This window comes from Musca autumnalis, unplaced genomic scaffold (assembly GCF_047663935.1).
Source record: "Musca autumnalis isolate F117 unplaced genomic scaffold, ASM4766393v1 scaffold_2, whole genome shotgun sequence".
Classification (NCBI taxonomy): domain Eukaryota; kingdom Metazoa; phylum Arthropoda; class Insecta; order Diptera; family Muscidae; genus Musca; species Musca autumnalis.
The window spans coordinates 103,018,682-103,037,760 of NW_027411755.1; the positions used below are offsets into that span (position 1 = coordinate 103,018,682).

At 37.5% G+C, this 19,079-nt stretch overlaps 1 protein-coding gene across 1 annotated transcript; it reads right to left on the reverse strand.

Annotated features, from left to right (window-relative positions):
- Nucleotides 1-10,347: 10,347 nt before the first annotated feature.
- On the reverse strand, nucleotides 10,348-11,544 carry LOC141392348 (lamin Dm0-like). Its single transcript, XM_073965298.1, has one exon. It carries the CDS (start codon nucleotides 11,542-11,544, stop codon nucleotides 10,348-10,350), a length of 1,197 nt encoding a protein of 398 aa, XP_073821399.1.
- Between the last annotated feature and the right edge of the window lie 7,535 nt (nucleotides 11,545-19,079).

The following is a 19,079-nucleotide window of genomic DNA, read 5'->3' on the forward strand; positions in this document are numbered from 1 at the left end:
CAAGGTTGACCAAATCTTAGAGAATATATACTCTGCGAAACATAATATATTTAACCCGTCAATGCTAACGTCCGAAGAAATGGAAAAATATGGTTTAGATTTTTATAAAAGTAATTTAATTAAAATGGGAGTACTATTATATAAAAATGATAGTCTAGTGTTTTCAATAAAAATACCGATAACGTACATAACAACAAATGTAAAAATATATTTTACCCATTCCTAACAACAAATTGTATGAAATTGAGGAAAAACAGGAACCAGTAGTTCTTATTAATAATATAACATATACATATTATGCCGATAAGGCTTTAAAGGATTTAAAACCATCAAAACATTGCATATTAAAAGAAAATTGTAAACTAGTTTATAATAATAACACATCCATTGAAATGCTTGACGATGAAACCATTATAATAAAGAATGCTCTTAGAAAGCTACTAAAAACTGACTGTATAGACAAATCTAATCACACACTAAATGACAATAATACTGTGATGTTTTCTAATTGTAAAATAATTATACAAGAAGAAATGTTTTCAAACCGAAAAGATTATTATATCGAAAAAGTGCAAGATATAAATAATTACAATGCCAATAATTTTAGAAACAAAATAAATTTTAATGATATAATATTAAGCATGATACAATGATACAAGGTAACCTCACGCTCACAGCTCACAGAGTTGTATTAGCTTTGCCGTCCCTTCATTGACAAAATTATTTTGACAAACTTTGTATGTCAGGTTTATTTACATTTTAAATTCCAAACCAATTTAATAAAATGTTTTTAATTTAAAACTTTCAGACATATGGGAGTCAATTTAGCGCTATACGTCTACCTGGCTGGAGAATAACTCTCGAACGGATCAGCCTATGTGGTCCAAATTTTGGTCCTCGAAATATCTTTCCAAGCATTGATCAATTTCACATTAGCTGCTGTGACATAAAGCATAAATTTGTTTGCGGATTTATAATTTCACAGAGGTTAAAACATATGTTCTCCAGCATCATATAAAAGCTAAATCTGTATACCCTCCATGATCGTACGTCTATCTAGCTGGTGCGCAAGATAACTCTCGAACGGATCAACCTATTTGGTTAAAATTTTGTGAATCGTAATATTTTGACATCGTTTAGGTTCGAAGATCGGCCCACATATTCCGGTACCACCCCAACAAAATCTCAAACATTTTCGCTAAAGTGGTGCACACGATAACTCTCGAACTGATCAACTAACTGAGTCCAAATATAGCATTTCTTTCGGGCCTAGATCAGGTATGGACTATATCGTTTCAATCTTTCGAGTACCTCCACACAAAATTTTTCCTTAAATGCAGTTTATTTGATATATTTAAAGTCCCTCAGTCATTGGGATAAAGAGGGTCCGGCTTGCTGGCTGGTGGCCACGATAACTTTTGAACTTTGAACGAAGCCACCGATAAGGTCAAATATTTAGCATTCCCCACAAAAGTTCAACAATTATCGCTAAAATGGTGCGCACGATAACTCTCGAAGGGAATAACCGACCGATTCGGTTATAATTTTCATATGGTAATATTAGTTCCAGGCATAGAACGGGTTCCACACAAAATTCGAAAAAGTGAAGTTTTAGAGCTCCTCTCGGATCGATTTAAAATTTTTTCAGCAATTTGTCTTTACGGTCCCCTTTACGTCGGTACAAATTTTGTCGGCGGCAAGTCCATACTTCCTGAGATAATGTCTTAAACCAAGAAACCTTGACGGCAACAACTAAAATGAAAAATTGGCATGATAACTCCTGCAGGAAGTTACTGATTGGTCCTAACTTTGCATATCGTATTATATCATCTAGTCATGTATGAGTTTGAAATATGGAATATATCGGTCCAGCCCTTCTGGTACCTCCAACACAAAATTTAGGAAAAGTGCAGTTTAACAGCTTATCTCGAATCGTTTTGAAATTCTTTCCAAAAAGTTTTACTTGAAGGCCCTGTTACTTTTGTTGGGAGGGCAAGTCCACTCTTCCTGAGGTAAAGGCACAAAATCTCAAAAAAGCCTGCATATACCAACTACATTGTGTAGTACATAAGATAACTGTCGAAGGGTGAAATCTCCCACACTCTCTCTTTTAAATGTTTGGCAACTAGGGTGTCCAAAACCGAAACCGGTTAACCGGTTTTGAGTTACAAAACCGAAACCGGTTTTCGCCAAAAACGTCATTTTCGGTTAACCGAAAAAACCGGTTATTTGTGTCGGTTAACCGGTTTTAAAAAATTAGTAATATTTTTAAAATTTCATTACAATTGTATTCCTGAAAGTAAACTAAACATAACTAACAAAAGGTACGGCTAAATTATAAATGTCAGATACCTTTAAACTTGAAAATATTTAGTGTAAAATGGCACAACTCCAATATAGTTCAATTGAACGATCTATGAAATACTGCGTATACGTAATATCACACGGTTGTGTGAATGACGTTATTCATACGTTTTTGAATTATTACAGTAAACTAAGAACTTGTCGAATTTAAGGTTTAAAGGGTATTGATAACAAAGTACATTTTGATTCCGGCACGATAATTTGAGGTTCTCACTGCAAGAAGGAGAATCCAGACTTAATAAAATGTAAGATTAATTCCTTTGTTACACAATCGTATATTTGTAAGGGCTTTTACTATTCTTAGAGCACAATTTCTGACTTATGTTTGCTGTCTCCACTTTAAGGTTGAATGTTAAATAACAAGGATATTATCAGATAATTATATAATAAAGAATTAGTTTTACTTAATTTACCCCTTGCCGCACATTTTTAATCAAATAGTTATCAATTATGAGCAATTTTGTACCTATTTTACAAAACCAGTTTAAACCGGTTAACCGGTTTTGAAAATTTTTGAAAACCGAAAACCGGTTTTTGAAAAAACTGAAAATTTCGGTTAACCGAAAACCGTTTTGTTTGGAAAAACCGGTTTTTTGGACACCCTATTGGCAACATGTTATGTGCCCTAGTTAAAACGGTAAAAAAAATTCGGGTCAAATCCACACTTCCTTCGGAAGTGGCTCGAAAACTCAAAAAGTCCCTAGAACCGTCAGAAGTATTGTGTTTGCTTCTTTTCTTTAGGTCCGAGGCTGAGGGTATATCTCAGACGGCACAGCTGACTGATACTTTCTTACTTTTTTCAAGCAATCTTAAGCAAAAGAATAATAATACGATTTGGAATTTCTAATCAATAACTTAATTGTTTGAGCCAAATAACTTTCCATAGAGCGATTTCATTAGCTTTGAATAATGGAAATGGTCAGTGTGGGCAAAATCCGGGCAACATGGTGCATTTTTCCATATTTTTTCGATTTTAATCGATAGAGCGAAAACGTGTCCTCCATTTTTGAGCCCGAAACTCTTTGAAAATATTGTATTTCATATAAGTTACGATGGAAAGATAAAAAATCACGAAAATATTGATCCACTCTGGTATTTTAAAATTTCCCGGGAAATCCCGGATTCCCGGGAATTGCGGTTATTTGGTTTCCCGTTTCCCGGGAATGATAAAAACCGGGAAAACCCAAAACCCTAACAGCAATCAACCGCCTGAAGAATAATAAAGCAGCAGGAGCCGATGGATTACCAGTCGAGCTGTTTAAAACCGGAGGCGACGCGCTGATAAGGTGTATGCATCAGCTAGTTAGCACCATCTAGCAGGAAGAGCGCGTACCCGACGATTGGAACCTGAGCATCCTATGTCCCGTCCACAAGAAAGGAGATAAGACTTTATACTCCAACTATAGGGGCATAAGTCTTCTCCCTATTGCCTATAAGATAGTGTCAGGGATATTGTGCGAACGACTAAAGCCAATGGCCAACGAAATAATTGGACCATACCGATGTGGCTTTAGACCTGGCAAGTCCACCATTGACCAGATATTTACCCTGCGGCAAATCCTAGAGAAGACCCAAGAGATGCAGATCGACACATATCACCTTTTTGTCGATTATAAAGCAGCATTCGACAGTCCCCTCCGATCAAACGTATTCCATGCAATGTCTGAATTTGGTATCCCCGCAAAGCTCATCCGGCTTTGTAAGATGACTTTGACTGATACTAGGTCCTCAGTTAAAATTGGAAAGAACCTCTCCGAAGAATTTTGTACCAAAAGAGGTTTCAGACAAGGAGACTGCCTTTCGTGTCACCTATTCAACATTTTGCTGGAAAAGGAAATACGAGATGCAAATGTCAAAAGAAATGGCACAATTTACAACAATAGCCACATGTTAATTGCTTATGCTGATGACATAGACATCATGGGGCGATAAGTAAAGGAAATAACTGATATCTTTATGAAGTTCGAAGCAGAATCTGCGTGAGTGGGTCTGGCGGTAAACGGCGAAAAGATCAAATTGATGGTGTCGACGCGCAAAGGGTACATAGAGCTCGGACCAACTGTGGCAGTTGGTACCTACAATTTTGAGGTAGTTAAAGACTTTGTCTACCTTGGTACTGCCATAAACACAACAAACAACATCAGTTGTGAAATAAGAAGAAGAATTGTATTGGCCAACAGATGCTACTATGGTTTAAGTAAGCAATTTAAAAACAAAGCCACATCTCGTCAAACAATGTATGGCTCCGAAGCATGGGTACTTGCACAAGCAGATAAGGCAGTGCTTGGTGTGTTTCGAGTGGAAAATTCTTCGAAAGATCTACGGGCCGATATGCGTTGACGGTGAATATCGACGTCGTATGAACCACGAGCTATATAAGCTATACAAAGACATGAATATAGTTAAACGTATCGAAATGCAACGATTGCGTTGGCTAGGCCATATCACAAGAATGAGCGATGATGAACCCGCTAAAAAGGCGTATGAATATATGCCACATGGCGGTGCACGCAGAATCGGAAGGCCTAAGCTTCGATGGAGCATACAAGTGGATGCAGAAAAGGCGCGGTATTCCAAAAAGTCAAGCGAAAAACAGAGATGAAAGGAGATCTTTTCTTAGTTCGGTCTGTGGAACAAATGTTCTGTAATGGGCCAACTAAGTAAGTAAGTAATTACTACGAACACACCAATCGCATATACGCCCAAGATCATCGTCCAAATTACGAATACAGTCCGAAAGTACGCCAGAGGAACACGAGGTAAATACCTGAATATCATCTGCATAAATACTAAGCTTGGAGTTTAGTACAGATTCACGAAGATTATTAACATATAACATGAAAAGTAGTGGCCCTAAAATAGAACCCTGAGGGACACCAGCGTGCAGAGGAGATATATTTGACAAACAACCATTACTGAAGACAATTTGCGACCTATTGAGTAGAAAAGATCGAATAATATCACAAGACAAATAAGAAAAGGAAAACTCTGTAAATAACTTACGCACCAGAATATTGTGATCAACAGAGTCAAAAGCTTTACTTAAATCCAATATTGCAAGAATTCCCGAATTTTTAACATCTATGCAGTGACGAATTTCGTCAGTTAAGTGTACCATTAAAGATGGGATATATTAATTTAATGACTTTTATAGGAATGAGATCGAAACCAATAGCATTAGATTTAATACGATTTATTGCACAAAATAGTTCTTGTTCTGTAATGTTGCGAATATTAAGGTCATTGTCACGATCCACACGAGAAGAATTAAAATGAAAGGGAACAGAGTTCGAACTTACGGAAGTAAAAAACCATTTAAATCATTAGAGTTATAATGTCGTGGGGTCCGTGTAAGAAAATGAAAGAACAACCTCTACTTTAAGTAGGTGTCATGGAGGAGCCATGTCTTTTATTTCAATTTCATTTGTTTACATACTTCATTTTTGAGTTGGCAAACGAGAAGCGTTGCCAGATAAGAAACTTATTCTAATTAATAGTGTTGGTACATATGAAAATACCATGCATCCCCTTTTCTGTTGAAATGTATTATTTAAGACCTTTTATAAAAACACAAGCTTTATAACGGGACACTTCAGAAATATGATAAACTAACTAATTTCATTGTATATTCTGACAAATTTAATATTTTTACTGTACATTTTATTTTATTTTCGTTTTAACAACCTTACCACCTTGGCGTGGTCTTAATTCACGTCTAGGAGTACCTTCTTCGGGATGGTAACGTGTGTAAGAGTTGTGTTCTATTTGGGCTTGACCCACATCATTTTCAGGAGATATTGACTTGTTTGTGTAAGCTGCAACAGCATTATGTGTGATAGCTCCGTCATGCACCGTGGAATTGTTGCTTTCTGTAACATTTTGTTTTGGACTTCGTATCTGATTAAGATGTCTTTTTATTTGCCTATTATTCTCGGTTAAGACGCAGAGATATGTCCTTGGGCCAAGTTGTTTATTAATTGTTGCAGAAGACCAACTAGCTTTATTTGGATCAGTATAATCCCGTACCCAAACTCTTTCACCCTCATTAAATTCAATGTTTCGAGAACCCCCGTAATTGGTAACACTTTTCTTTTGGTTTTGCACTATTACATCTTGAATTAGTGGTGGTTTTAGTAAACTAAATATTGTTTTTGGTGTTCTATTGAGAACAAGTTTTGCAGGCGTGGCATTTGTTGTACAATGCACTGCGTTGTGGTAATCTCGAGAAATTGACAGATAATCGCGTCTAAACTTGCATGTTTGTCTGATTTAAGATTGGCATAAATTGACTTTTTTAATGTTTTTACAAAATTTTCAGCTTGGCCATTTGTCGCAGGATGACCAGGGGCTGTTAAAACATGTCTGACACGATTGGTTATATCTTTGGTGGAAAAAACTTCTACCCACTTTGAAAATGAGTCAATTACTATAAATAAATAGTAATTTTTAATGGGACCTGCGAAGTCAGCATGTATTCGACTCCATACAGAATCAGTCGGTTACCAAGGAATTAATTTGGTTTTTTCAGGACTAGCGTGAAGCTCTTGACAAGGAATACAATCCCTGATTAATTCCTCAATTTCCTTGTCTAGCCCAGGCCATCACATATATGATCTTGCCAAACCCTTGGTCTTGACTATACCTAGGTGCGAAATATGCAATTGTCGCAATAATTCCTTTCTTAGTTTTGGGGGAATAACTGACCTATAACCCACATAATACAACCATATTCCACGTTCAATTCATTGACCTTGTCACGAAATGGTTTAAAAATTGAATCTTTCATTTTATGAAGAGAGCCTGATTGGATTGCCTCACGAAAGATTGAAAAAATTGGATCACGCTGTGTTTCTCTTGCGATGTCTTGAAAGCTAATGTGCATACAGTTTTCTGAATTAATAAAATTTACATAGTTATCTTCTTGATAATCTTTGACAACCACGGATTGCGGCATCCTAGATAAGCCATCAGCAATATTACGCTCATCTTTTACATATTCGATAACATAATCGAATCCGGACAGTATTACTTCCCATCTCTGAATACGAGCTGCTGCCATAACAGGTATTGCTTTTGTTTGACCAAATAAAGACAATAGTGGTTTGTGATCAGTGCGGATTATAAATTTGTTTCCCAAAAGATATTGTCGCAATTTTGACACACTAAAAATTATAGCTAACCCTTCCTTTTCAATGGGTGCATAATTTAATTCACTTTTGGTCAACGCACGAGAAATAAATGCTATTGGTTTTATAGAATTATCAGGAAGCTTGTGACTTAGCACTCCAGCGATGGCATTGTTGCTGGCATCCGTTGTGAGAATAATCGGTAAATTCGCATTGAAATGGACCAACACTTGATCTGAAATAATATCTGCCTTTATTTGTTCGTATGTTTGCTGGCATTCCTTTGACCAATTAAACTTTACATTTTTTGATAATAATTTATATAAAGGTATCATTTTGTCTGCAAAGTTGCTAACAAGTTTTGAATAATAATTTACCATGCCAGCGAAGGCTTTTAATTCGGTCACATTTGTTGGTACCGGTGCATTTTTTATGCTAGATATCCGTTCTGGTGTTTTTCGAAGACCAAATTTATCTATTCGAAAACCTAAATAGGTAACCTCGGATTTAAAAAAAAAAAATACATTTGCTCTCATTCAAAGTTAGGCCGGTAGATTTCAACTTTGACAAGACTGCGTCCAAAGTTTGCAAATGTTCATCTGAATTTCTACCAGTAATTGTTATATCGTCCTGGTAGACGACAACATGTGGGATTCCACGAAGAATATTTGCAATGGTCTTTTGGAAAATAGAAGCAGCCGTTTTAACACCAAACGGAAGACGTTTGACCCTCAACGTTCCGATATGCGTACTCCATGTGCATAGTTGTTGGGAGTTAGAATTTAAAACCAATTGGTTGTACGCATTCGACATGTCTAACTTTGTGAAAAGTTGTCCCCCTTCCAGGGATGAGAAAATTTCCTCTATGCGAGGTAAGGGGTACTTAACATCATTTAGGTACTTATTATTTGTGACTTTATAGTCTGCGCATATTCTAAAATCGCCATTTGGTTTAATTATTGGCACAAGGGGAGTTCCCCAGTCGGAATTATCAACTACTTCTAACAAATCCAGTTTTATCATGTCTTGCAACTTTGCCTCAATTTTGCCTTTCCAAGCGAGTGGAAGTGGACGTGGCTTACAAAATATTGGAGTTACATTTTCTTTCAGAGACAAATTTACTTCACAAAACCGGTACTTGCCTATTTCACTGCTAAAAACGCTCGAATATTTCTTTTTAATTTGTGCAATTATTTCGTCACGATTGCCTTCAATATTTATGGAATTTACTTGTAGTAATTCAAAACCAAATGCACGTAGAAAAGTTCTACCAAGTAACGGTGGGTTTTTAGATTTCGAGACAACAACTCTCAATTTTTTTGCAACACCGAGATATGAAATTAATGCGTCGTACTCACCCAATATTTCTATCTTGTTACCGCTATAGTTTATGTACGGTGTATCACACTTTAATAAAGTCTTATTTTGTTTTTTAATAAAAGAATCAGAAACCAAGATGCATGGCGCGCCAGTGTCACACGTTGCTTCGACATTAATTCCGTCAATAACAACTGAGAGTGAGTACATCTTACCCACATTGCCATCCGTACCGATACTGAAAATAGAGTTAAAAATGTTATTAACATTATCATTTTCTCGCTCACTGTTATAGTTAGATACATAATTTATTTTGTTTTTATTCCGGCATACAGATGCTAAGTGCCCAACTCTTTTGCAAAAATTGCATGTGCTGTTTTTGTATCGGCACTCATTGGATGAGGGATTTTTCCAACCGCAGTGAGAACACGAATTTTGTCTCTTCTCTTTGGTTCTCTCATTATCACGAATTCTGTTTTGTTTGAAGTTGTTTTTATCTCGCCGTTTGACGCGTCGACGTCGCTATTCTTCGCTGCTAGCTTCGTTTCAAGTATCATTGCATTACGCAAGGCTTCATCTGCCATCAATCGATCGTCTTCTTCACACATTCGTTCGAAAATTTTTTCTGGAAGCCCCATCACAAATTGATTAGGAATAAATGCGTCTAGGTTATTATCGAACTTACAACTTAAGGCAAGTCTCTTAACACGTGCAAACCACTCCGCTATTGTTTCACTTGAATCTTTAGTGGCTGTGTGAAACTTTTTCCTTTCGTGAAATATAATTACTGGAAGCATATAATGTGATGAGACGACTTGAGACGACTCCTAGTCTCATCACAAATGCACCCAAGAAACCAAAGGAAAAATAACCTAAGAGAATGAAAACACCCGCGTTAGCGATGTTGTTCGCTTCGTTGCTTTAGAGAGACTCTTTATTTCCTACAAAATATTTAAACCTAAATCTTACAAATCTAATAATAACACACATACACATACATTCCGTTTGGACGCACATTAGAAATGCACGCTGCATCTATAAATACATTATGACGCCGTGCACACACACGTTGCGCCGATAATGGAAAATACATATTTTATTATCGACCCTTCGCTATCTTTACTATTTTGGGTACGACATTTGTTCCATTATTTATGGCCGACAGTTGATTATTTTTAGACATAGATTCTTAGACGACATGCTTACAAAGAAATCTACCTGACTCTATTTACACAGAAAAGAGTCTTCTACAAAATTCACCATTCTCCCCGCCTTAAAAGATCCTAATCTTTTAACTGTTAGGACAGGACATTGAACATTTTCTTGCTTGCTATCTGACTCCATTTACATAGACTAATTTAGATACAGAACTAAACAGTTTCTGGTCTTAAAGCAATCTAATTCTTTAACTAAAATGTATGTATGTTATTTTTTACTAAAGAGGAATATTATCATAATCCTTATCATAATGTAATATTTTTCATTACTTATTTTCTAAGTTAATAATAAACAACATATAAAGATTTATAATGACTTAATTCTAGGTGATGGCACCCAACACCTTCAGCAACCAGTATGGATGATGACTTTTTTTCCCTCGATGAAAGACGTGGTAAAGCCATTTTCTTCTTGGAGGATTCTTCTCGGCACTAGAACTTTCTTCATTAATTATACTATGATTGGACACATGACGTATAATTCTACGCTTGACACGATCTGCACCGGCAACTTCTTCATTGGCATTATATAGTGTTGTCTTTATGTTTTCTCCACTTTTCCATTTTCGTGGCTTCATCATTATTTTTGTTGGTGGTTCTTGTGCTGAATCCGTTACAAACATTTGAGACACGGTAGCACCGCCATCGATTTGCACTTCACCTTTCTGTTGTACCCTTGCCTTAGGATAACCTTTGGAAATTTCGATGTCATCTTCTCTGCTAGTTACAACCCATTCCGTTTGGCTACTATCTTCTTCGACACACAGTAGTTTGTCGTATGCAGTACTTTCTTGTAGCTGCTGTGCCATTTCATCACGGCACAGTTGTAGTTCAGCTTCCATATTGGCGAAATCAGTAACATGCCGTGCACGTTCATTGTCGAGCAATTTTTCTAAATCATAATTGCGGGCATTCAGTGTAGCATTTGTAGCTTCCAACTCAATAATGCGGCTCTTCATGATATTAATTTCTGCACGATTAGAACTCATTTGTCCTTCGAATTGGACACGCAACTCTTGCAATGTGGCTTCATACTGAGCAGAAAGACGAGTGCGCAATTCATTAATTTCTTCTGAATGAAATTTTTCCTTGAAGGTCAGTTCGCAACGCAGACGTTGTATGTTGCCTTCCAACTCAATACGTGCCCGTGCTTCATCTTGCAAACGTTTATGAGCCTCTTTCATTTGTTTGCGTAGAAACACCAATTCTGCATGCACCTCACAGAGTTCATCACCGGCTTCCTTGGTATAAGCATTCACAGCATCGTATTTGGCGTTAAGGTCAGCAGCTCGTGACCCGTACATACGAGCCTTCTTCTCAGCAATTTGCCAGTCCGTGGTTCTTTGCTCCAATCTGGCCTTCAACTGCTCATTTTTCTCACGCAGTTGGTTGACTTCAATCTTTAATTTCCGCGAAACATCAACGCGAACGTTTTCATTCTGAGTTTCCGTAGTTTCCGAACCCCTAACAACTTCCTGTGTAGACCCTACTCTACCTGAAAACTGTACATCATTATTCATGTTCACCTTTTTTGGTGCTATTCTTGAAATGCTCCCACTTCGCACTAAGTGGTCACAAATCTTTAAAAAATGGTAATGACTTGTGTAGTCATCCTCTTTCCCTACTACCTCTAAATATCGCAGGTAATGTGACGATAATGACTGATAACTTCTTTCGAAATTTTCTGTTCTTTGAGAAAAGCGCACTCCTAATCTCCCCCAAAAACTCAAAAGAGGCATCTACTAAGTTAATTGTTTCCCTAATATTTGGCGGGTCTGTATGGAGCTGTACGGATTTCTTTCCAAACTGTTCCGATGAACTTAAGCTGTTCACCTCAGCTATAAAATCTACATTATCTAGACGTGGCACTTCTATGGGCACAAACAAACCCATAGCTTCCATGCCTTCCTCTATTCTTTTTACCGCATATTGCACTCCCACAGCGAATATGCAATGATCGTATGGTACTTTTCCCATACGTCGGAGCTCCCTTTCGTTACCTAAAAATCCTTTCTTGCTTCCGTGAAAGAACTAACTATTTCGGAACACTTTTCCCTAGTTTCTTTGGCTACACTGTTTTGAGCAATTTTGCTCTTTTGTAAATATGTGGACACTATATACTCGCCCAACATCCTTTGATGTTGGATGAATTCTTCGAAATTCATTTTCGCGAGCTATATTTTTTGTCACTTTATTTATTTTTTTCTAGCTATAAAATTGGCCTAACACAATCTTTGCTTCGACTGCGCGCCTTTCTATAACCTAACGAATAAACCTAACGTAGTCACTTTCGTTACGTACTACGTTATAACACTAAGCGTAAACTAACACACTTTTCTTTCTTAAAAATGTGAGCCTACCACGTCACTACACTTAACACGAATAAACTACACAAATTTCTTTTTTTTTTTTTTGAAACCGCGAGCCTATCTCGTCGGGGTCACCAAATGATGAGACGACTCCTAGCCTCATCACAAATGCACCCAAGAAACCAAAGGAAAATAAACTAAGAGAATGAAAACACCCGCGTTAGCGATGTTGTTCGTTTCGTTGCTTTAGAGAGACTCTTTATTTCCTACAAAATATTTAAACCTAAATCTTACAAATCTAATAATAACACACATACACATACATTCCGTTTGGACGCACATTAGAAATGCACGCTGCATCTATAAATACATTATGACGCCGTGCACACACACGTTGCGCCGATAATGGAAAATACATATTTTATTATCGACCCTTCGCTATCTTTACTATTTTGGGTACGACATTTGTTCCATTATTTATGGCCGACAGTTGATTATTTTTAGACATAGATTCTTAGACGACATGCTTACAAAGAAATCTACCTGACTCTATTTACACAGAAAAGAGTCTTCTACAAAATTCACCATAATGTGTGTCCAGAAGTTTGCATAATTCTTTATACGTCAAGGAAATCGGTGCTTTAGGACCGCATACGCTGTGGAGTGTATTGTAAGCTTCAGCACCCACTAACTTCAATAAAGCACTTTTTTAGCATTTTCCTCGGTGATATCTAATTCCATAAAATGTAATTCCAGTTTTTGCTTCCACACTGCCCATTTTTCTCTTGATGGAGGGAATTCCGGCAACAATGTTGTATAATATTGATTTGGAGCAGTGTCTCGGTTGTGGCCGATATTTTCACGTGATTGAGAAACGCCTTCTGTTGTCATATTTATGACTTTTGTGTTTTTATTAAAATACACTTTGCTTATTAAGACGACTTGACAAATATAAAATATTGTGTTACGCACGCGGTTTTTTTTATTCGTGTTCTCTCCTTTTTTCTTTTGCGTTCCTCGTCGCCACTATAATGTCGTGGGGTCCGTGTAAGAAAATGAAAGAACAACCTCTACTTTAAGTAGGTGATAAACGAATGTCTTTTATTTCAGTTTCATTTGTTTACATACTTCATTTCGGAGTTGACAAACGAGAAACGTTGCCAGATAAGAAACTTATTCTAATTAATAGTATTGATACATATGAATATAACAAGGGTTAATATCACAGTTTAAGCCATCACTACGTACTGTACCGCACTGTCGAATGCGCGACCAAAAGTCCTTGGGACAACTAATACCAGAAAAGAAGCGTAGGGTATGCAATGCTTTAGCCTGGCGAATAAGACGGCGAGCAGTGGATCTGTATCTCTTAAAAATTTCTTTATTCCTATCACAGCTATTTTGCATATATGTCTTGAAAGCTAATTCTCTGTTAAGAATTGCAGTACAAACATCAGGAGTGAACCAACTGTACTTATTAGTTTGAACGATTTTTGTCTTTTCAGGTACATATGTGTTAAATAGATTAAGCAAAAAGGAGTTGAGAAATGATTGTTGACAGATAGTATTATTAGTAAGATATAATGGAGAAAAATCACAATTATTCACATCGCAGATAAGAGAGTTTAAGTTAATATTAGAGTAATCTCTATAGGACACCACCGAATGGGAATCCCCAGGACGATAAAAGTCATACTGCAACAACAGGAATGCGTGATGAGCATTAACAGCAGGAAGGTAGAATTGACTGCTCTTCCCAATTGCATCGCGACGACTGACAAGAGAATAATCAATTAATGAATTAGAGTTATGATTAATGTCAAAGTGAGAATGTTTGTTATTATGAGCAACAGACAGGTTGCATCTAGTAAGCATGTGTTGTAAACAAACAAACTAACGTGGCGATGTAATGAATACGTCCATCGATACTACCTAGCGCCAAAACGTCATAGGGAGAGTTTTTCCCAATGGCACATCGGGAATTTAACAAAAACACCAATGTCATCAGATTCGCCATTAAGAATGATGCAGATGTTAGACGAACGAATCTCAAAATTAAGCGACAGGCTAACGGAAGAACTCAAGAATATGCTTGAAAAAACTGAAGAACGCATAGTAAGCCAGATCAACAAGCGACTGTATGAAATCACAACAGATCTCAATAACGTTAAAGATCGAGTTCTACACCTGGAAAACTGCTCAGAAAAGGGATCAGAAGAAATTTCAGTTCTGAAATCGGATATTGAAACTCTAAGGATGCAACTATTAAAACAGGAGAATTCACACGTTGCCTGTGAAATCCGAGTAAATGGTATTCCATTTCAAAATGATGAAAAATTGCTCGATATCTTTAACAAGGTTTGCAACTCTATGAAAATAGTTACACCCAAGCTAAAATCTATTCACCGCCTGCAAAACAGGAATAATACGAAACAGCAAAACTCGCAAAATTCATGTCACCCTATGAAAAAAACTTTTTTTTTTCAAATCTGTTTCCGCCTACAAAAAACAAAACACAATTGGGTTCGAGTCGAATTCCTTATATTATATAAACGAAAATCTTCCCAACACAAATTATTACTTTCTCCAAGAAGCGCTTCATTTGAAGAAAAAAGGTTTGATCCAATCTGCATATACCTTTCGTGGCCTTGCTTACATTAAACGGCTCAATTCCAAAGAGCCAATATGTATTGCGGATAATAAAACCATCGACGACAAGGAACCGGATATACAAAATGAGTCACAACGCACATTTTCCAATGTCCGCAGTTAAACTTTTAAAAAATTTTCTACGGATAATTCACTCCAGTATATACTCAAAGTGCGAAAAAGCCATGGGAACGTCTCAGTTTGGATTTAAGGAAGGTATGGGAACCCGAGAAGCACTTTTTTCGATACAAACATTGGTCCAGAAATGTAAAAACGCACAAAAAGACGTATTTCTATGCTTCATAGATTACGAAAAAGCTTTTGTGTTACACGATAAGTTGATTGATATCCTCATCTCCATTGGCCTAGACCAGAAAGAAGTGAATTGTATCAAAAGTCTATATTGGCAACAAAGTGCACAAATAGAAGTGGACGGGGAAATGACAGATAGAATTGACATATCTAAGGGAGTGAGACAAGGGTGCATATTGTCACCTTTGCTATTCAATATCTACTCAGAAAATTTTTTTCATGAATCCATAAACAAAATCCCAATCGGCATTCATATAAACGGAACATTTCTGAACAACATAAGATATGCTGATGATACAACCTTACTGGCGCATAGCATATCTGGACTCCAGAACCTTGTGAATAAACTCGCAATACACAGCGAAAAATACGGTCTGAAAATTAACATCCGCAAAACCAAATTCATGGTTATAAGCAAGAAGAATGAACACAATAATACAACATAGAAAATTCACAATACCTATGTTGACAGAGTTAAAAGTTTCAAATACCTGGGAGTTGCAATAACTGAACAGCAGTCCTCGCAAGAAATAAGATGCAGAATTGAACTGGCCAGAGAAGAATTTTCAAAATATAAGAGAGTACTTACGAATCATGACATTAATCTTGAAACAAAGATTCGTTTTATCAAACATATGTCTGGTCAGTGTTATTATATGCAACGCAAGTATGGACTATTAAAAGTGCTGATATAAGAAGACTGGAAGCTTTTGAGATATGGATTTATAGGAGAGTACTCAAAATTCCCTGGACAGCCCATATGACAAATACCGATGTACTGAGAAGGATGCACTGCGAAAGAGTTATAAAAAGACGAAAGGCTGCGTACCTGGGGCATATAATGCGAAATCAAAAATATAAATTGCTACAAAATATAATCCACATAATGATAGAAGGAAGACCGTTAGAGGAAGAAAGGAGACAACATGGATGGATAATATTGGATAATGGCATCCGAGATACTACAACCCTATTATCAAAGGCTAGAGATAGAAATGCGTTTGCAGACATACTAAGCAATTTTTAAACAAATATTGTATATATACGTATTTATAAAAACAAATCTATTTATAATTGTATTGGTCGCTAACATTCGGAAAACGAATTGGCAAATAAAGAAGAAGAAAACTTTTATTGTCAAATTCTAACAATCTTGTTATTATATATTTTTTCTTAATTTACATGATGAGATTTTACGTAGATTTGCAGAATTGGTACCAGTGTAAACCTCTACTTACTTACTTAGTTGGCCCATTACAGAACATTTGTTCCATAGACCGAACTAAGAAAAGATCTCCACTCCTCTCTGTTTTTCGCTTGACTTTTTGGAATACCGCGCCTTTCCATTTCTTCATCCACTTGTTTGCTCCATCGAAGCTTAGGCCTGCCGATTCTGCGTGCACCGCCATGTGGCATGTATTCACACGCCTTTTTAGCGGGTTCATCATCGCTCATTCTCATGATATGGCCTTTCCAACGCAATCGTTGCATCACGATACGTTTAACTATATTCATGTCTTTGTATATCTTATATAGCTCGTGGTTCATACGACGTCGATATTCACCGTCAACGCAAATCGGCCCGTAGATCTTTCGAAGAATTTTCCTCTCAAACACACCAAGCACTGCCTTATCTGCTTGCGCAAATACCCATGCTTCGGAGCCATACCTTAGCACGGATAGTATCAGCGTTTTGAATAGTGTTATTTTTGTTTGACGAGATGTGGCTTTGTTTTTAAATTGCTTACTTAGACCATAGTAGCATCTGTTGGCCAATACAATTCTTCTTCTTATTTCACAACAGATGTTGTTTGTTGTGTTTATGGCAGTGCCGAGGTAGACGAAGTCTTTAACTACCTCAAAATTGTAGGTACCAACTTCTACAGTTGGTCCGAGCTCTATGGACGCTTTGCGCGTCGACACCATCAATTTGGTCTTTTCGCCGTTTACCGCCAGACCCACTTTCGCATATTCTGCTTCGACCTTCCTAAAGGTATCGGTTACTTCCTTTACTGATCGTCCCATGATGTCTATGTCATCAGCATAGGCAAGTAACATGTGGCTATTGGTGTAAATTGTGCCATTTCTTTTGACATTTGCATCTCGTATTACCTTTTCCAGCAAAATGTTGAATAGGTCACACGAAAGGCTGTCTCCTTGTCTGAAACCTCTTTTGGTACAAAATTCTTCGGAGAGGTTCTTTCCAATTTTAACTGAGGACCTAGTATCAGTTAAAGTCATCTTACAAAGCCGGATGAGCTTTGCGGGGATACCAAATTCAGACATTGCGTGGAATACATTTGATCGGATGGGACTGTCGAATGCTGCTTTATAATCGACAAAAAGGTGAAATATGTCGATCTGCATCTCTTGGGTCTTCTCTAGGATTTGCCGCAGGGTAAATATCTGGTCAATGGTGGACTTGCCAGGTCTAAAGCCACATTGGTATGGTCCAATTATTTCGTTGACCATTGGCTTTAGTCGTTCGCACAATAACCCTGACACTATCTTATAGGCAATAGGGAGAAGACTTATGCCCCTATAGTTTGAGCATACAGTCTTATCTCCTTTATTGTGGACGGGACATAGGATGCTCAGGTTCCAATCGTCGGGTACGCGTTCTTCCTGCCAGATGGTGCTAACTAGCTGATGCATACACCTTATCAGCGCGTCGCCTCCGGTTTTAAACAGCTCGGCTGGTAAGCCATCGGCTCCTGCTGCTTTATTATTCTTCAGCCGGGTGATTGCTGTTTTTACCTCATCTTGGCCGGGCGGTATACATTCTATACCATCTTCTGGGATTGGATCTGTGGTATCATCGTCTTCGCTACTATTGGATACCAGCAGATTGGAGAAATGTTCCTTCCATATCCTGAGCACGCTATCTGTATCTGTTACCAGATGTGCCTGTACCAAAGCCATCTGTTTGATGTTTCACTCTGTGGTAGAATTTTCGGACTTCATTCTGTCTCCTGTACATCTCGATTTTTTCACACTCCCGCTTCTCTCATTTTCTTGCGGAAAAGCCGTTTCTCTTCTCTCCTTTTCTCCCGATATCTCTCTCGCGCGCTACGCGTTGCTACTGATTGTAAAGTAGCTCTATATGCCGCATTTTTCTCTTCGGTAGCAGCACGACACTCCTGGTCATACCATGAATTCTTTTGTGGAGGTCTCTGGAATCCAAGTATGGATTTTGCGGCTGTTTGCATGGAGTGGGCAATATGTTGCCATTGTGTTGTTATGTTATCGGGACAAGGAGTGCTCGCGCTAAGCAATTGGGCTAGATGAGTGTAATATGCTGTGGCTATCTGTTTTGTTTGCAGCCTATCGATGTCCAACTTCCGCGTTGAGTCTGTTCGTGCTTTATTTGCAACGTTTAGACGGGTACGTACCTTTGCTGCAACAAGGTAGTGGTCCGAATCAATGTTTGCGCCTCGGAACGATCGTACATCCAACACGCTGGATGAATGTCTTCCATCTATTACAACATGATCAATTTGATTACTTGTTCTTTGATCTCGAGACAACCAGGTGCCCTTATGAATATCGAGATGATTAAATTTGGTACTGCTAACTACCATGTTTTTTGCAGCTGCAAAGTCTATCAGCCTCATACCATTGTCAGATGTTTCACTGTGGATTCTGAATTTCCCGACTGTTGGGCCAAAGATGTAAACCTCTAAACCGTACAAAATATAAGGCATAATTAAAGTATGTGCAAGTTTTAACTTAATGCTAGTAGAAAAACAACCATCCAGGCTGTACAAATGACGCAACATTAGATT

What these genes read in the sequence shown, in the direction of transcription:
- LOC141392348 (XM_073965298.1), bottom strand. Translation starts at nt 11,544, where the DNA reads ATGAATAATGATGTACAGTTTTCAGGTAGAGTAGGGTCTACACAGGAA.